The sequence below is a fragment of the Propithecus coquereli genome, unplaced genomic scaffold, assembly GCF_000956105.1.
Source record: "Propithecus coquereli isolate 6110/MARCELLA unplaced genomic scaffold, Pcoq_1.0 Scaffold253, whole genome shotgun sequence".
Taxonomy (NCBI): Eukaryota; Metazoa; Chordata; class Mammalia; order Primates; family Indriidae; genus Propithecus; species Propithecus coquereli.
This window is the reverse complement of record NW_012148097.1, coordinates 3489956-3510032: the sequence shown is the minus strand read 5'-3', so window position 1 is coordinate 3510032 and position 20077 is coordinate 3489956. Positions and strand designations below refer to the sequence as shown.

The 20077-nt window shown below is 53.2% G+C and overlaps 1 protein-coding gene across 1 annotated transcript in view; it reads right to left on the bottom strand.

Moving 5' to 3' along the window:
- Positions 1 to 1719: 1719 nt before the first annotated feature.
- The window catches only part of PXDC1 (PX domain containing 1), a 28753-nt gene continuing 10395 nt past the window's right edge, over positions 1720 to 20077 (bottom strand). Inside the window, exons 2-5 of the mRNA XM_012647007.1 lie at positions 16848 to 16939; positions 16400 to 16517; positions 6755 to 6866; positions 1720 to 2956 (exon numbers count right to left, since the gene is read on the bottom strand). Coding sequence (XP_012502461.1) covers positions 2839 to 2956; positions 6755 to 6866; positions 16400 to 16517; positions 16848 to 16939 — 440 coding nt within the window. The 3' untranslated portion in view covers positions 1720 to 2838. The remainder of the gene's footprint in view (positions 2957 to 6754; positions 6867 to 16399; positions 16518 to 16847; positions 16940 to 20077) is intronic.

Genomic DNA, 20077 nt, shown 5'->3' with positions numbered 1-20077 from the left:
GATGCAATAAAAATGCTTATAATTTGGCAGCATGCTCTTTTAAAGGAAAGCCAAGAGTGTGTTCTATCCCAAGGAGGAGAAGGTGGTGACAGTTAGGACACATCGCTCAGGGCAGTTTGGCTGCCAACACCTCTGCCTCTATTTCTGTTAATAAATGTTATATCCAGGAGAACGGTATGTTTATTAATGAGCCCACAGTCCGCTCAGTCTCCAGGTAGCTTGTGCTTGTCTGCCACCCACAGTGAGGGCAGGTGCTGGACAGTGTGTCATCAGAGGGTGGGTCTAGGGAATGTTTACCCTGTGCATTTTTCACTTTAGCAAGCCTCATACATAAAATCCAGCATTTATTTACAAAACAGACAAAGAGGAAACTTCGATAATGTTTGCTGAAGGTTCTTTACAAAAAGGAAATTTAGGAGACTTAAATGATTTAATTTGCCAAAAAGAATTTGTTTTAATTGCACCCCATTTTGCAGGGGCCTGTCTCATGTAGTAAACGAGGTTCATGACAGTAGCCATCACTCAACTGTCAGTAATAAAAGGGAGAGTCCAGGCCACTGCTGCCTGGAGTCTCTGGTTGCCAGGGCAGCAGGAGGGACGCGAGAGCAAATAAGGAGAAGCAGATCCCTGGAGGAATGCGTGGGCCGGAGCGAAAATTCACACGTGAACCTGAACTGCTCTGCTGTCGATTCTCTGAAATGAAGTTGAGAGGCTGGAAATTCTTCATTCTTTTACTTGGTCAAGTTTCTTCTTCTTTTTTTCTTTTCGCCAACACTTCAAAATTGGGATATTTCACATAAAAAGCAGATTTCTAGCTTCTATTGAAAAAGCAGGAGACCCGGCCACACTGGGTCCACCCTTCCAGGGAAACAATCCGCTAAACCGGGCAGCAGTGGCTGCTCCCTGCACGCAGTGCGTGGGCTCTGCCGCTTGCCGCAGCCCCATCGCTCCACGCTGTCTTCGCAGTGACGCTAAGTGCCACTAACTATGTATCACGGCGCTAAAAGAAATATTTATTTGTATTATGGTTCTTTCGAGTGTGGGAACATGAAGAATGGGCTTAGAAGACCAGGTTTTTTAAGAAAACCAGAAACCAAAGACTGCTATATATGACAGGACAACAAATGTCCACACATCGGACCCCAACTTGAGAGTCCTTGCTGTGCACTGACTGGGGGCTGTGCGGCTCCTTCAGTAAAGGCGGAGAGGGGGACTTGGGGAGTCACACTCAGGTCTTAACAGAAAAATACAGCGTGAGCACAGGAAGCTGCCGTCGCAGTGGCTGAGGGGCTGGCGAGGACGTGGACAGTTCCACCTCCGCGGAACGTGGACGGTGAGGGCAATCCACGAATCCGTCATTGAAAGGTGGATGGGAATTAATCGAACACGTTGATCGACTCTAACCTTAACTGTTGAGCACGAAGCCTTAGCCTCGCACAGAAATGAATTTGCCCTGGTCGATTTGGCAGCTGCTCAGCCCCGGCCAGCCCCGGCCAGCCCCGGCCAGCCGCCTACTGGTCTATTTGAAACCGGGATGAAACTGAACGCAGCTGCACGGCACAAGGGGAAATGCAAAACCCACAGAAATCCCACGTGCTTCGCAGCTGGATCACCAAGGCGGCTTCCTGCGGCTGCCAAAGAGGAAACTGGAGAAGAAGGAAAACCCTAAGTCGAAACCAAAAGAAAACAAAACACCAGGCTGCTTTTTCATTTTTCAATCTGAACAGATCATTCCCTAGGGTGAGAACACAGCACATTTCCTAAACAAGCACCTTACAAGCAGAGCACAGGGGCCCAGCCCCAGGGGTCAGCGTTTGGTTTCCACCCCTGCCCTGGGCAGGGGACAAAAAGAACCACACCTCTTTACATAAGCATCTTAAAGAGACCAAAGTGGAGTGACAGATTTTATTTAATTAAAATAGATTAAAAAGACTGTGTAAAAGAATTAGAATTCTCAATAATTTACTATTATTTACATTAGCAAATGTTGGTCGTTAGTAAAACTGAGGAGAGAAGCTCACAGAACCCAGACCCGCCCCTAGGGGCAGTGGAGCCTCAGTTTCCCTCTAGACTCCCTTCCTTTCAGGGTCGCTGTGGCTGCAGCACCGGGCACCGGCCTGAGCCTCCTTCCCTCTTGAGGACAATCGTGACCTATTGGTCCTAGCTCAGGTGGGCACCGATCTCACTGACTCCCACTCTCCCTGCAGCCGGCGCTCCCTGTTTGAGCGTGACCTTCTGTAGACACCTCTCTGGGTTGACCCAAACCCAGTTTCCAGATAGAAAACGCAAAGCAAAATAGAAAGGCCCTGAATCCCGGTTCCCAGGGAATCCTGTGTCGTCCAGGGCGTGGCAGTTCATCAAAATCCCCCCTGAAACGTTTTGTGCGTTGGACGTGTGAGGGAACGGGGAGGAGTCAGGTGGTCAGTGGCAGCCCTGGGTCCCCTGGCCAAGAGGGACGCTCCTCCCAGGAGGCAGTGACAGTGAGAGCAGAGCCCAGCAGGGCCTGTCCCCACCCTGGCAGCACACAGCCCTGTAGGCACCAAGTGCAGGGGAGCAAGGCCCAGAGGCAGAGGAGCAAGCTGGTGGGGTCACACGGAGAGAGAAGACCTGGCTGAGCACAGGCCCCATGACCTCTGTGACCCAACCCCTAGTCCCTGCAGACCTTGCGGTCAGCCGGAGCCCCCAGAAGCCCTGCTACTCCACTTGCAGGACGCCCAGCTTGCGAGCGTGGATGGCGGTGGGGCCCGGGACCTCCAGGAGGTCCAGGGCTGGGCCAGTGCGGTGGCCAGCATCGGAGCTGCAGTCCAGGCGGAGGTGCGGGAGGCCCCATGGCGAGGCTCAGTCCAAAATGTCCGTCTCGAAGGGGACCAGGTGGTAATAGGACAGGTTGGTGACGTACGCTGCGGGGTCGTCCCCATCCTCCAGCTCTAAGGGGAACTCGCTGCCGTTCTCAAACCTGAAATTGGAAAGAACACAGGTGAGGGCCAGCTCATGGACTCCGGCTGACGTGGGGAGAGACGGGGCAGAAGGCGCTGGTGGGAGGCGCTGAGGGATCAACGCCAAACCCTCCGCGGAAGCCCAACAGCCAGTGGTGCGGGCTGTCGACGCCCACGAGGGAGTGTGCGAGGAGCCCTGGGTACCAATCAGCTGGTCAAACGGATCCTACGAGGTGCGGTGACCGCCGCAGCTCCTGGCTGAGACTGCCCTGGAGACCGCTGTCTGTACTTGGCCTCCACTCGCTCCGTACGGAGTCACCACCCTCCCTCCCCTGCTGGGTGCCGAGCCCCGGGATTGGCGGTGGGTGCGGCAGGCAGGGCCTGCCCTCGGGGAGCGGCGGCACAGACGGCACAGAGACAGGTGAGAAGGGCCCGCGTGGCCGTGGCAGCAAGCGCTAAGGAGGCTGGGGCAGGACAGGAGGCCGGAGCCTGCGAGGCCCGTAGAGATGGTGGGGTCGGGGGGGTCGTGTTTGCTTCGGGCTCTGAAGGACGGGGAGTGTTGGAATGTGGGGTGCTCACGTGGGGCGAGGGGTGTGCCCGGGAGTAAGGGGACGTGAAAGTCCTCCCGATGTGGCTTCTCTGGGAGCTGGCGCGCTTTCCCCTCCCCGTCCACCCAGACGCCGCCTCCTAGGCTAGAAAAAGAGACTCCAAAGTTTTAAAAATGCAGAACTGAGAAAAAATCGTAAGAAGGACATTCCCTCCAGGAAGGGAAACGAGAGGTGCTGCTGCGCTGTTTCCATCCTCCCCCACCTACGAGGCAGCCGAGACGCGGCGGGCCGCGTGGACGCGAGGGCAGTGGTGGGCTGCCTCCCTCCGCTGTCCCAGGAGCCCGGCCCGCACGCCGCGCCCTGTCGGTCCCCAGTGCCTCAACCAGTGGACAGCTGTAAGACCTCAACTGTATCTGGACAGCTCTGGGGTGACCAGGAAGGGCACAGGCTGACCAGACCTCAACTGTATCTGGACAGCTCTGGGGTGACCAGGAAGGGCACAGGCTGACCAGGCCACGCGGCCCCAGGCCTCTGGCTCGGAGACGCTGGAGCGCAGCGGGGTCGGGCGGAGACCGTCCCCCACACCCAGTGCGCTGTACAGAATCCCGCTGACCTGAAAGCAGGGGCTGCGATGAGAGCTTGAAAATGTTTGGATGGAACAGGCTGAAAAGGTGGGCTTTCCTCCGACAGCCGCGAGACCTGGCTCTTGGTGCCCAGCTCCTGCCTCACCCTCCCTGCGGCCCACTGCCCTGGGGACACGAGGCCGCGGGCCCAGCTGTGGACCAGAAAGCGGTGCAGCCGCGGCTCACGAGGCAGGCGGCGCTGACGGAGATGAGAGCAACTCTCCAGCTGCGTCCTCATGAATTAAATCTCTTCCCTCAAACCAGTGCTGGACCAAAACCCAAGGCAGAGTCCTGAGCATGTGGACAGGGCTCAAGCCAGAAGAGGGGCAGGGCAGCAGCGACGGCCCAGACAGCGTCCTACCACCCGACCTGTGCTCCCCACCCAGCTCAGAGGATGACTCCGAGGACATGAGGAACGAGGAGAGCTGGGATGCTTGGGAAAAATGAGTCACGGGCCTGAGGCCTGGATCCATCTGCCCTCCATGCCCCCAGCAGAACTGCCAAATGCCTCAGCCCTGGTGACCTCCCAGGAGCTGGGCATCCCTTTAGCCAACCAGACAGCAGAGGCCCAGCCGTCCCCGCCGATCCCATGCTCACTGGGCACACCTGCTCCCTGAGTGCAGTCGAGTCTGTGGTCCTGGGCACTGGTGCCCACCCGACCCCGGGCCAGGGTGAGGGCCGTCTGCTGTGACTCCACCGTGTGAGCCCTGCCGCCGGCCTGCTCTGGATTGACAGGCGTGGGGCAGATGGTGAACGCCGACAGCCTCCGTGGACGGCCGCAGCGGGGGGGTGAGGCCTCCAGCTCCACAAATGGCATCTCTCCATGACCTCCGGCCCAGTCGCCCACCCCTGCCTGCCTGACAGCCCGTCAAGGGTTGAAACAGATGGCTCCCAAGAGACGCACCTGCGCTGCCCTAGATCAGGCAGCCAGAGAGACGCCCGGGGAGCCTGCGCCAGGAACTCCCTCTGAACACTCCCCTGAGCAGCTCGGAGGCGCACGCTGCTTCGCTGGGCTTTCCTGGGATCACGGGGATGTTCGCTGGCTCTCTCCCCCTAGGAGCCAGGCGTCCTGGAGCAGGTAGCCGCCTATTTAAGATTCGTCATTCCTGTCCATGAAGAGCCCTGGGCAGCCAGGAAAGCCACACTTTTGCCCTTTCTGCTCAGCTCAAAACTGCTCACAGCTGAAGCCACTGCTTACATGTGGCCTTGTTCCAGGGTGCTGAGGGCCTCTCAGGGACAGACAGGGTCCCCCTGGGGACCACGGAGTCAGAGCTAGGACCTGCCCAACTGAGGATGGGGGGGGTCCATCTGTCTTCTCCACCAAACACTCCCTAGCCAGTAACACCCCTGCTAAGCTCAGAGACCCTCCTTCCTTCCCCCATGAATATATACAGCCTTGCACTCCACGGCGACAGCCCTGGCAGGAGCCCCACAGGTACCGAACGCACGCGCTGTACGTGTGGGTGCGGCACCGCGTGGGGTAAGGCAAGGCGCCCAGGGGCAGGCAAGAGGGCCTTCACCTCAGCCTGCCGGCACAGCCGCTCCAGCAACTCATGACACCTCCATTGTGAAGGGTTCTTAACACCATTCACCCAAGAGACACCCTGAGAACTGAGAAAGCGGGGGCTGCTGGCCGGTGCCAGTCCCACAAGCCTGACAGGGGTCCCTGTGCTCAGTCACAGAGCAGGGCTCCAGCAAAGGAGGCTCATCCTGGGGTCACACTGTCTCCTGCGGCCAATGGCCCAGAGGGGGGTCTTGGCACGTGTGCCTGGCCTCCTCCTAGTCTTCCTCTGCTACTGTGGCAGGCTAACAAGTGGGTGGAGTAGACCTGAGCTGTCCCTGGGCCGTGCCACTCCTGGGCCTGAGGGAAGACTGCAGCTGAGCTGCCTCTGCAGGGGTTCCCGGGCCAGGCGGTTTACATTCATCATCTGTGCTCTTCAAATGGCCCGCCCTGAGACAGCAGAATGGTCCCCCTTGAGGGTAAGAGAAGCTGGGAGAGGTTAAATAGCTTCCTGAGCTCACACAGCCAAGAAGCAGCCTGAACTTGGCCGTGGCATAGACAGAAGCCGAGCTGTGACTCCCCTCACGCTGTCTGGGGACCCTGCCCCCAGCAATGCACCAAGGAGATGCCTGGACAAGAGCCACGGCCGAAGGCAGCTGCGCCTCATGGTGCTCCAGGTGCCAACTAGAACACACATTACAGCCAAAAGTTCTCTCATCAGAGGTAGAAAGAACAGAGAAGACAGGGACGTCCAACCTTTGGCTGTCCAACCTCCAGTAATCAGACAGGCCCAGGGGACCGGACCAGGCCCCTTGAGCGTGGGGCGTGTGGCTCTCCCGGCACTGGGCCCTGGGCATGGAGCCACCACACCCCTCATGGCCCAGCACGCACTGGGCCCTGGAGCCCTGCAACTTCTCCTAAACGCCCCTCGCAGCCAGCCGCTCGGCCTTCTGCAAGGTTTACGAATCAAGATCCCACCAGACTCTGGAAAAGGCAAACTTTAAAACCAGTATCCAAATATGGGCAGGGACTGCTGGGGGGCTCCGGGCACATCCACCCCCTCCTCATGGGCAGCGAGCCCAGCCCTGCACGGGCTGGTGGCTCAGAGATTCTTCTACAGAATGATATTCAAATCAGCGTACTTACAAATGCTCCGCAGGGTCCACACCCAGGTGCTGGTCTTTTCCGTTCGGTATACTGTGGTCAATAACTATTGTTTCTGTATTTGCTAAACAAAATCCATTGGACCTCATGATTTCTGAAAACCAGAGCAAGACGGTAAGTGTTCAGGAGGGGTCTGAGTTTCAGGTTTACACAGATCATCCTCCTTCCCCTCCACCTACTGCCTCCCTCTCTCCCCCACGCTTCAAGAGACCTCTCTGCCATGCAGAAGCCAACCCCACAGGAGCTGCCTGCTGACCCTGTGTGAGCCGGGAGGCATGTCACTCCCACACAAGGACACCCTGGCTGTCTGAGCACTCTCCCCACACAGCCTTCCCCATGGGCTCAAAGCTGGGGTAGAATGAAAGAGCGCCGCACTCCCGTCTGTGAGCCCGCGTTGGAGACCCGTCTATCGCACAGACGTGGGGACTCTGTGCAGGTTACCCACCTTTCTGGGCTCTCACCTGTGGCTAGACAGGAATGGCATCTACCACCTTGGGTGGCTGTGCAGATGGGCTGAGATCAGTGTGCATTTTAAACTCCGGTGAAAGTGGGTGACTTTCACTGTTTTGCTTTATGTAATTCTGTGGCTAAACGGATTTCTTCCCAATAAGCACAGATTTTGGAAATTTAGAAAAGCCAACAAAGAAAAACAACTTCCTATGTCTACATCAGCCGTATGGCATTAGGTGTGGAGGGAGGGAGTCCAGTGCTCGTCCAAGGCCGGAAGAGTGGGCACAGATGACGTGGAGCCTCACAAGAGCTCTGTGTCCTTAAGACTCAGTTTCTTCCACTGAAAGATCTCAAAACTTATTAGAAAATCTCTGAAGGTCCTTCTAACTCTAAAGTTCCATGAACTCTTGGATTCCATTACATCATCTGACCTGTTCAAGCATAAAAAGCAAGAGTGATTCTCTTCTTCCTACTATCTGCGGTAGCTTTATTTACAGATCCCAAGGGACTGCGTTTCAGTCCCTTCCCGCCACAGATGAGCAGGTCTGGTAACCACAACCATTTCTCCCGGCGTCGAAGTCCTCCAGGTCCCTGTGAAGCTGGCTCCTCCCAGCCTCACCTCAGAGTCAGCCAAGCTCCATGCTCAGGAGCACTTTTGTCCTCGTAAATCAGGCCCTCTATTGACCTCCTTGTAAAAGTCATGCTTAACATATACTCCAAATGCCTGATGCCTTCTCCAATCCAAGGGATTATCAGCTTCCCGTGTGGGGCCCAACACACGAAACACACAGCTCCACACGGCCCCTCCTCACCTCCTGGCACCGCACGCCAGACAAGAACACGGCTCATCGCCCAGGGTCATTGGGCATCTGGTGCCTTAGTTGCTTGGGGGATTGTTTTCTTTATTTTTTTTCTTACACCTTAACACAATTTCGATTGGTTTATTTCTAAGTATGGAATTGCTTTTTTTAATAATTGAAACTGTCATTTTCTGCTTATTTTTAATCTTTCTAGGCATTTCTCAGTTTTTGAACTTCCTTCCACATGAAGAGAATTAAGGAAAGAAACTATTAATACACAAAAATGAAGAAAGAAAAACAGATTTACTCCTTTCCCTTGTGAGACCAAAGTAACAATTCATCAATCAGATTTGCTGAGTACTGATAAAATTCCTGCCTGACATTTTGGAGAAGGGCGGCTCATGTTTCACAGAAGCGTCAGTTCCTGGCAGTCCCTCCCTTCGTCCCGAGACCACCTGGCCGGGGCCGCAGGTCCTGAGAAGGAGCTCTGCAAACCCACGAGTCGGTACTGGGTCCAGGTCAGCTACATGTCCAGGTGCAAGAAGGGCAGAAAGAAGGCGTTTACCAAAGTCTGGCTGAACAGGCAAGACTCTGAAAACCACTAAATCTTAACAAGATAGATTAAGATTCTCTCACCTCTCAATTTAAAATGGGTGTCAGCACAGAACCACTTTCTTTATTGTTTTTATTAACTCCGACCCAAATCTGTCTTTCTCAGGAAGCACATAAAACCTCAAAGCAACCTCCGTACAGCTAGCTGACAGCCCGCGGCCCCTTTCTCCCACCCCTTTGCCAAGAAAATCTGGGGGGAGGGCTACAAGTTAAAACAAATGTCACCGCTGCAAATCATTTCTGAACAAAATTCTGAAGTTACTTTGCATACCTAATTTTTCTTAAATATGAACTTTGAAGCCCTAGAAAATGCAATCAGCCCCCCCAACAGATTTGTCAGAAATCATTCCTTAATTGCTTATGACGAGAAGCCTTTGTGCACATAAATGTGGCTTAATTGTTTGCAAGTCTGGCTGGGTCCTGGAGGACACTAAGGTATGTCTGGTGCCTCCTGCGTGGCTCTCGCTATCCCAGGCCCAGTCCAAGAAGGCCTTGCTCAGACGCAGCACATTTCACTAAAGACGGTCCCCAGAAGCTCTGGGTCCCCCCTGGGTCCCACCTCCGACCTCCATCAGCCCCCAGGACCTCGAATAACCTCTGGGCGAGCCAGGCTATGGAGCTGGCAGGTTTGCAACAACCTTCCCAACATTCATTCCAAACTGGTTTGGAAAGGGACAGTTTATTGAACAGCACGTTGTCTTTAAATACATAAGTGAGTATCAGCCCACGGCACACTTAAAACCTAGGCAAACATGCACAGCTTTTATCTGCCTGTGCCAGTTAAAAGGGGAGCACACAATCTGCCACTGTTTATTATTTTTATTTATTTGGTCACTTTAACAAAAAAGTCTTAATTTCTTAATTACAAAGCTGTACAAATTAGTGGTGGCCCAAAGTTGAAAAAGAGGTAGAAAGCATTTGGCTCTAGCCAGCCTCTAACTGCAGGGACCACCAGTTAAGCAGATGATCTTGCTAAGGCAGCGGGACTCGCAGAGAGCTCCTTCGGTAACTTTGCCGTGTGCCTTTAGCCACAGCACTGGCAGGTGTGGAGGGTCTGCAGTGTGGAGTGTGACTCACGCAGGCACACACAGATGGAAAAGCACGTGGACCCTGCCATTTAGCGAGGGCTCTGCCACTTATGTCTGGGGAGCAGGTTACTCCTTGCTCAGCTCCTTCATCTGTAAAACAGGGATAACAGTGTTTTCCTAAAGGGCATGGGAGTAGACTAAAGGAGACGCCATGCGTAAAGAATCTGACAAATGCTGGGGCTCAATACTTGATAAATAGCAGTTATTACAACCGTTATTGGTGATGTCCCCATATCTGTTGTGACATGAATAAAAATGAACCGAAGAAAATGTTATGATTCAAGAAAAATCACAGCGTCCGAAGCCTCTCTTCAAACACACGTCAAATGTGAATTTCTCAGAAATCAGTTTAGTACCTATAGCAAAAATTGCTGGCCGATTTAATTCTTTAGTTGCATACATAACTGATTCCACGAAATAGCTCATTTTCAAGCCACTTTCTGACATCTGTATTTTTCACCCAAACGAGAGCCCTGCTTTACATGTCTCACCTTTTTTAAGTTTTAATTTTGAGCTAATTTTAGAATTACACAAGAGTTGCGAAAGCAGCGCGGAGGGAGAGAGAGATCTTGCGTACCCCACACCCGCTCCTCCTAACGCTATCGTTTTCTGTGACTATGGTATTTTACCTCGGTCACATCCAGGAAGTTACACCGGCACAGCACTGTCCGCTGGAGGCCTCCTTTACTCACGTTTTTCCCGCTAACATCCCTCTGCTCTGCCCTGGACACGCGCCACGGTGCCTCACTGCACGGAGCGGCTGTGCGTTGGTCTCCTACGACCTCTGACAGTTCCTCTGTCTTCCCTCGTCTCTCTGGACCGGAACACTTTCAGTGAGGACTGGGTGCTATTTTAGCAAACGTCCCTCAGTTTAGGTCAGTCCGAGGTTTCCGAGTGACTAGACGGAGGGGACGCATTTTTGGCAGGGATCCCGCGCAGCAACGGCGCATCCCGCTCAGCTTCGCATGCTGGGGGAGAACGTGACGTCGGGGCTCCTACTTCTGGAGGGGTCGGCCTGCATCACTTGGGTAAGGAAGCTTCTGCCGGCTGTCTCCAGGGAAAGGGGACTACCCTTCCCTTGGCAGTGAACACACTTGTTGGGGGAAGATGCTTTGCGACTGTGCGAATCCTGTTTCACCTCAAACTTTCACCTACTAGTCTCGGCATCTATCAATCAGGGCATCATTCTAGGGCAACGATCACCACTGTGCCTGTCTGCCTGACGGCGACTCTCCTCTGTTTCCAACTGCAGCTGTGTCTTCACGTGCCCCACACACGCTCCCAGCCCTCACGTCAGTAACTCGCCTGCTCCTCTGCTCAGCACACGTTCAGTCCAAGCCTCGAAAGCACTCATCACGCAGCTCTCTCCCTTCCAAACCCTCTTTTCTACTGTATTTTCAAGGTACTTCACCACGAGAACAAAACCCAAAGTGGGGTCTTTTTATTAATCGGCTAACTGTGCTATCCCTGTGTGGTAAGTTAAGGTTGAGATTGTACAGACACTGGGTTAATGAAAAATAAAATTATAATTCATTTCCAGCCCCCTAAACCTGAACGATCAGGTTCTGCAACCGAAACAGAGGAGTCCAAGCAGCCAGCCGGAGGCGGAGGTTCGAATTTCCTTTAGTGCTGCGCAGCCGCAGCCGCGAGGCACAAGCCAGTTCACTTCACAGGCACTTAGATGAACAAGGGCGACGCGTGTCTGGGCCCGTGGTCCACAGCATGGCAGAGGCCGCAGTCCTTGGACTGTCCTTGCTGCGGCCCCAGCACGGCTGCGGGACTCCCGCGCGGCCGGCGCCTGGCGCCATCTGCTGGGCGCCCTGACACCCTCGTGTGTGGCCTCGTAAGAGAGCGGTCGAGGCGCGGGAGCGGCGCGTGCAGCGCAGGGGTGCAGGGAAGAGGCCACTGTCCGCCACGGCGCCCGCCCCCCTAAACGCCACGTGTCAGCAGCGCGGGAAACCGAGGCGGGGTGGAGGTGGGGCGCGGCCGCGCAGGGCGCCCTCAGGAACGCCTGGCGCCAACCGAGCAGAAGTGCAGGGCAGGGTTGCAGGGCCACAGCTCAGGCCAGGCTGGCCGCAGTCCCCAGGGAGACCGAGGGTTTGCAGCAGAGGTGACAAAAGCAAGAGGTTAGCACGGGCCAGACTCGGGCACACATGGAAAGACCAAGCAACCGGGCTTTATCCTGAGGTTAAAAATTTTAAGAAAATGAACGACTTCAGAAGTTCGAGTTTGGGTTCGACTGTCATCAGCGCTCAGGTTTGCGCTCTGGGGAGGGGAAGGCAAGAGAGAAAGCCGTGCGGACACACGCAGGTGACGCAGGGACCCGGAATCACAAGCACACCAGCGCGCGGCCACGCCGATAGCACAATGTGCCGGCGCATGAACTGTTTCTCAAGGGGATGTCAGGGCCACTGTAAACAGCAGTTTCACTGAAAAGCATCCCTGAGGTTGCCACAGTTCACCGTCTTAAGGTAGCACCCCCGCGCGGATCTAGGCTAGGATCTCACGCATTTGACTGCTGCGGGCCCCGGGCCGCGGAGCCGAGATGGCGGGGTCTGCGGGGCTCAGAGGGGGAACTCCCAGACTCAGGGACCTGCCAAGCAGAGCAGAGCAGAGAACACCCAGAGGAGTCGGGATAGTCACCTCTGGGAGGCTAGGGGCTGTCCCCCTGCCTACCGCCTCCTACAACAACACCTCTGACGGCCCCCAGCCTCTGCACTGAGACTCTCAGCCATAGGCCAGGTACAGGCTCCACGGCTATGTTAGAAGGTTCTATGCTGAGCCAAAGTCAGCCACAGTCACTCCACCCACAGGCCCTGCAGCAGTCCCCCGCTGACCCCCTTCTGATGGCAGCTGCCAACACCTGAAGGCAGTATCCTTTTCCAGCTGCCATTCCGCACGTCCGTCCCCCCACCCTTCCAACCCCTCCCCACCGCAGGCCTCTGGATGCAGCGACTCCTCTTTCGATGTTCCCAGGGCAAGCATGACACCCCGCATGACTTGGGGTCCTGACTTGCACAAGAGGTCAGGACCCCTGCTCTCCTAGACCTAAACACAGCACCCCAGCCACAACAGAAGGCCAAGGACAGCAGCAGGCCGACACCCGTCCTCAGCTCTTGCAGAAGGCAAAGAGAACATACTTAAGACTGCAACATGGCACTCTCCATCTGTCCCTGTTAGATTCCATCTCGTTATTTTCAGCCTTTAGGGTACACACAGGCCGTGGCTTTATCTAAAGCATGCACGAAAACAGGACATGCAGACAGAGGGCTGGGGAATGTTCTGGGTTGTTGTGCCATAAGGAGTTACTAGATGAGAGGCAACTCCATGCAGCTCTAGTCTGTCCCTCTCACGCTCGGGGGCCTCCGGGTCATCCCAAAGCAATGGTCCAGCCCCTCCCACAACACAAGGCCTAAGAGGATTCCTCTGCTCTTTGCTCTTTAATTTGCCCAAAACAGAGCCACGGAAGCCAGAACTCTTCCCACTCAGACTAAAGAGCAGAGGCTTCCCCATGCTCCAGGTTATGAAATGTGGACCCCAACACTGCAATTGGGATTCTAGAACCTTCTGTGAACCCTGTGAAGTTAGGACCCATAGCAATCTAACCAGGATAAATGACCTAGCCTAACCTATGAAGAAGGTTCTGGAGACCAGGTGCCAGCCAAGGAGGGGCTCCTGTACTCCCTGCTCTTGTCTCTAAGACAACACCGGAAGCTGCCTTGGGTATCAAAAGCAGCATACTACCCAAAGCCATCTGCAGATTCAATGGGATCCCTATCAAAATACCAATGGCATTCTTCACAGAAATAGAAAAACCAATCCAAAAATTCATGTGGAACCACAAAGGATGCTGAACAGCCAAAGCCATCTTGAGCAAAAAGAACAAAGCTGGAGACATCACATGACCTGACTTCAAAATACACTACAAAGCTATGGTAGTGTACTGGCATGGTACCGGCATAAAAACAGACACATGAACCAATGGAACAGAGTAGAGAACACAAAAATAAATCCACACACGTGCAGCTAACTGATTTTCAACAAAGGTACCACGCACAGACGACGGAGAAAGGACACCCTCTTCAATAAGTGGTGCTGAGAAAACTGGATATCCATGTGCAGAAGATGAAGCTAGAGCCCTCTCTCTCACCAATACAAAAATCAACTGAAAATGGAATAAAGACCTAAATGTAAGACCTGAAACAATAAGACTGCTAGAAGAAAACAGGAAATGCTTCATGACATTGGTCTGGGCAAGGATTTTTTATAACACCCAAAAGCACAGGCAACAAAAGCAAAAATAGACAAATAGGATTAAAAAGCTTCTGCTCAGCAAAGGAAACAATCAACGCAATACAAAGACAACCTATAGAATGGGAGAAAATATTTGCAAACCACGTACCTGACGGGGGCTAACATCCAGACTATATAAGGAACTCAAGCAACTCAACTCAACAGCAAAAAAACTCAAGTAATCCTTTTAATAAATAGGCAAAAAACCTAAATAGACATTTCTAAAAGAAGACATACAAATGGCCTTTTTCACAGGTCTATGAAAAAATGCTCACTATCACTAATCATCAGGGAAATGCAAATCAAAACTATAATGACATATTACCTTATACCTATTAAAACAGCTATTATCAAAAAGATAAAAATCAATGCTGGCACAAACATGGAAAAAGTGTAACTCTTATATACGGTTAGTGGAAATGTAAATTATCATAACCATTAACTGTACGGAGGTTCCTCAAAAAATCAGAAATAGAACTACCATATGATCCAGCAATCCCACTGCTGGGTGTATGTCCAAAGGAAATGAAATCAGTATTTCAAAGAGCTATCTGCACTCCCAAGTTTACTGCAGCCAAGATATGGAATTAACCTAAGTGCCCATCAACAGGTGCCTGGATAAAGAAAATGCAGTGTGTATATACACGATGGAATACTATTCAGCCATAAAAAAGAATGAAATCCTACCATGTGGGGCAACATGGATGAACCTAGAGGACATTATGTTAACTGACATGTGCCAGGCACAGAAACAGAAATGCCACATGATCTCACTCACGTATGGAATCAAAAACAGCTGATCTCATGGAAGAGGACAGTAGAATAGTGGCTCTCGGAGGCCTGGGAGGGGAGGGGGCACAGTGAGAGGTTGCTCAGCAGATACGAAGTTACAGACACACAGGAGGAGTAAGTCCTGGTGTTCTACTGCACAGGAGGGCGACTGCGGTTATCAATACTGTACGGAATACGTCAAAAACGCTAGAAGAAAGGATTCTGAATGTGCTCACCACCGGGAAATGATTCATGTATACGGTGATGGATATGCTAAATGTCCTGGTTTGATTTTTGCACAACATATACATGCATCGAAACATCACACTGTACCCCATAAGTATGTACAAAAATTATGGGTCAATAAAAACAAAACCAAAAAAACAGTTAAAGAAAAAAAAAAAAGGCAAAAGCCACAGGCAAGCCCGGGCGTACGCACCACCTGCACTGCACACAGCTCTGCAAACACCTCCTCCACTCCAGGCTCTAGAACCCGCCATCCAGTCCAGCTCTCCCAAGCACACAATCAGGAATCTCGTCCCTGCCGTGGCACGTAACTCGGCAAGGACTCTTTCACATCCCTTAGCATCAGTCACTCCGTCCCCACTGTCCTCCGTCTCCCCAGTTCCTTCCTGGTAGACAGCTCTGGGCTCAGAGCCCCTCTCGTCTGCCAGCTCTTCCCCACCGCCTTCTAGGTCCCTCCTTCATCCTCCACTCAGACATGGAACGGTGGACGCAGGCTCCCTCCCCTCCTCCTCCCTGCTGACCACGTGGTTACGTAGGAGCTCTCCTTTGGCCAAGCTGTGTCTCCTCTCACAGCTGCCTCCTCTCCCTGCCCAACATCAAACTCTAGCAAGACCTCACTCAAATGTCACCTCCTGGTCACAAGGTGACTGCCCCTCCCTCGGGGAAACCCAGTCCTAGAGACTCTCAGGACAGAGCTCTTTCTCCTACAAAATGCTCCTGAGCAGCCTTCACCAAAACAGCACTGCAAAAAATAAGTCTGGTGTTCTTGGGACACGGGCAACCCAGATCTCTGGTAGTCACCCAACTCAGACTGGCCGAGAACTCCAGCCTACCCTTCCTTCCTTTCCGACCAGCCGGTAGGTGGCCGGTGGCAGGTCCTCTGCAGACAAGCCCATCTTAGCTGACCTTTGCCTCTTCAGCACTAGAAGGCACAATCCCATGTCAACACTAACGAGACCTAAAGTGTAAGCGTCCGTTTTGGTTGTGGCTGCCCTAAAACAAAGAACCAAATTCAGCGCCACGTGATATGAACTCTCGCTTCAGCAGGCTGGACTACTTACTGATTCTAGCACTTCGCTTCAGAATGCCTGTCAATGCTTCCATCATTATACTATTTCTCAAGTAAGTTCCAACGTACATGCAAGTAAGTCCCTTTGGAAGCAGGAGGCGTATGAACTGCAGGTAGAACGTACACTGCTTAGCAGAATTCGGGCAACAGTCTCTGTCTCTGTGTTCACAACCCTGTTGGATCATCTTTCTGGAGCCCAGCGGTGCGTGTGCCCAACAGTGCAGACATCCAAGGGGGCGGTTTCTGCGGACCACAGCCAACAGCGGTCCGCCCCCAACACCTTCACAGCAGCTCTTACCTGATATTTTGACTGGACTTTGGAAGCTGGGCTGTATTTTATGTACGTTATCATTTTTTAACACCTGGTCCAGAGGCGATCTTTCAAAGAAGGTGAGCACAACTTCTGACCTAGAATACTGGGAAGAAACACAGTCATTACTGAAAACGAACAGCTCCCACCAGCGGGCCCGGCCTGCTTGCCTAGAAGAGGGCAGGGCTCCTCCGCAGCCGCGGCCCCGGCGCTGACGCCCAGGGGCTGGGCACACGCTCTGGTGCCCACTGCACCCGCCAGGCCGCAGTCGCCGCGCACTGCTCATGCTCTCGGGAGGCGGCGACGCGAGGCCTCAGGGACGGGGTGGCTCGTGGAAGCAACGGCCCTGCGAGATGGAGCGAGCAGGCCAGCCTGTTTGGCGGAGTGGACGCCCTTCGAACCCCAGAGATGCCAGCCCTGCCCCCTGCTGCCGCACCTTGCAGGGCAGGCTTATGACGGTCTTCAGCAGCTTCTCCACCTCGTTAAGCCTGGTCTCTATGTCCTGGGCATCCTTTATGGCGACCAGACCTGGAATTGAGACAGAAAGGCCAAAATCAAAAATGTAGGCCAGGAAATGTGCTCCCAATGAAACACACAACCACGGGCGCCCATGACCCCCGGTGTGCTCCCCGATACAGAGATGTCTGGGGAAGCCCCCTCAGCCTCACGGACATACAGCCCTGTTCCGAAAGTCCTCCTCTGAACCCCGTCTGAAGTTTCAGCTACCCAGTGACTGACGTCTGTGCCGGAGTCGACGCCGTCGATCTGAAAAGCGGACGGTAGGCTGAGGGGCAGGGAGGTGGAAGACCCCTCCGAGGGGGACAGTCTGGGCCACTCAGCCCCTGCCAGCGTGGCGGCTGCAGCCAGGGAAGGCTGGTCCGGGATTGACCCCGCAATGACACGGGGAAGGACTCACTCTGCTGGCCACAGCTGCCCAGACCACAAGGCCCATGTAAACGGAGCCCCTATTTAGACAAGTTTAAATGCCACGTTTGGAAGGAAAAACGTCAGATCCGTGCCTAGAGAAAACGAAAGTGGGCACGACTCTCGGCACTTTCCAGGAACCTGAGCATCTGAGCTTGTGACAGTCCCGGGAGCCCTGAGTGGCTGTTGGGCCATGCAATGGTTTATTTTTTAAATGCTATAGCTCAAGGCGTGGGGATTAGGAGTGCTTTTCTGTCTCCTCGTGAAAAGTGCATAACTTGACTCTTCCCGCTACAGTTTCTCTCCCTCAGCGTCCCAGGGGTGGGGGAAGTTAGATTCCCAAGGACACCGGCCTCTCCCCTATGCTTCACGTGACTCAGGATGTCACCATGCCTGTGAGCTACAACCAAACCTCAGTCATGGAACTGAATTTTTTCAGAAGTTCTGGTTTAGTTTTGTTTGACAGTGGAAAGGGGTGTTCGGTTTTCGGGCAATTCATTGCCTAGGTCTACAAAAGAAATAAAAATGATTTCCTAAACTGACTGAAATTAAGAAGCCGCAGAGCATACGGCCCACGGAAGCTCCACCAGGGGCTCCCGGACGTAGGGCAGAGGTGTTTCTGAAAGCCTGGGCTATAGTGGGGCGTCCTTTACAGCGGGCGTCTGTCCGCTGCAGTCGAGGCGAAACCCTTCTCTCCACTTCCTTAAGCACATGCCAGGCGCCGCCTTCACCTGGCCCACCTGGTGCCCAGGTGTCCCTGTTTGTCAGCAGGGCTGACTGGTCCAGCCCCACTGCACCCTCCTCCGCCACACAAGGCCCAAGCAACCAGCCACCCAGGCGGCAAGAGTCCGAGAGGTGGCAGGGTGGGCCGTGACTTGCCCACTGGAAACCACCAGGCCTCTGTCCTTGGGACTTGTGCACACGCCCAAGCTAGATGCCCTGGCCCTCACCAGGCCACCCTCTGCCCCAGCCCTGCCCCACCACCCTGCATGCTGGGGGAAGGAGGAGCAGGAAGATGAACAGAATGAAAATGCCAGAGTGTCAGATTCTCTGGATGCCTTGTCCCCAAGCCCTGAATTCCTCGCATTTCAAATATTTATATACCGCAATTTATACACGTGTCTCTCTCTTTAAATATACATGCGCCACTCCTCGCACCAAAATGCGTTGATCCTCTGCTTGCTACGGAGAAGTCTACAGAGGAAAAGAGAGCCAATTCAAAAGTCTCAGAAAGTTGTTTCTAAAGCAAAGACAATTACATAACTCATCCCCACAAAGTGCTTCTTTATTCTAAAACAAGCAAAACTACTGTTATATTTCAACTTTTATTACAGCTAGAATACTAGTCTCAAATTGATCAAATTTATGACACAGTAGTTGTACTGTCATGTTCTGTAGGTACGACTTACGGCAAGATAAGTCAACACACACAGCATATTTATACCCATTTCATAGCATGTAAAGCATAATTTAACAACTTACAAATATAGAGGTTTATAGTTCTTTTATCTTTGCTTTGATGACATATCTTTGGCTACATCTTTGATTTTAATTAATGTTCCGCTCTTGGTCTGGTTTATAACCTCCGAGGACAACATTTATCAAGATAAACACATTCTGCTGTATCTTCTTTCAGTTTGGCCAAATTTAGCAAAATAAAATCCAGCATGCATAGCTAAATATGAACTTCAGATAAACAATGAACAATGCAATCGTAGAGACAGACTTATACTAAAGACATATTTGCTGCTTATTTGAAATTTGAACTTAACTGCATGTCCTATATTTTACTTATCTGGCAACACTATCTTCTTTGTGACCCATTTTCCAGACTGAAGCAGAGAGAGACAGGCAAGAGTGCCTGGTCCAGCCTCTGCAAACAGTGTGAGTATTCTAGCTGGGCCCGCAGACCCTCCCGGATCTGACCCGGCCCACCTTTCCAGCTCTGTGCCCTGTGAAACACACCCTTGTGCCAGCCCCACTGGCCAACATGGCCCCCACATAGTCGCACAGCACTGCCCACCTCCGGGCCTGCGTGTGGAAAAGCCCACCCAGGCGAAGGCCACCTGCTCTTCGACGGTGGGGCCTGGTCCTACCTCTGGGCCCCCAGAGAACCCATCCTGACCTCTGCAGCCTTCGCCATCCTGCGCAATAACTGTGCAGTCACCTGCGGGTCTCCCCAGGTCCCCCATGGGAACCTGAGGCTAGAAGGCACCTTGGGCTCATCTCCTACCACCAGCAACCAGCACGGTGCCCGCCGCACGCACGGGATCTGATGTTCACTGGCTGTCTACGGAACAAGCTAGCGCCAGACGAGACAGAAGTCGAAGTTGACAAGCATCGGTCACCTTCCTGGGTGTGTGCTCTAGCTTGCCCTGGGATAGCAGCCTCAGCCTGACCCAGGCTGGGTTCCAGGCCTTGCAGGAGAGGGCTGCCCGAGGGCCAAGTGGCACCGAGACTACTGAGCCCTTCTGGTTTGATTTCATTTACGGAAATGTGCAGAACCATATTGCTTGCTTTCTCCTGTTTTTATGTTTCTAAATGGAAGCCAAATAGTGCTCCTTGGAAATGTAAACATGCTTAAAAACTAAACAAAAGGAGGCTAAGAGAACTTAAATAGGGAAAAAGATGATGCTGGAATCCCTCCCTGCAAACACAGAAATGACAGCTCGTTATTTTTTAAGCTCTGGACTTTTAGTTAGGGGCATGTTTATCATTTAACTTCCCATCCTGGGCCAGGTG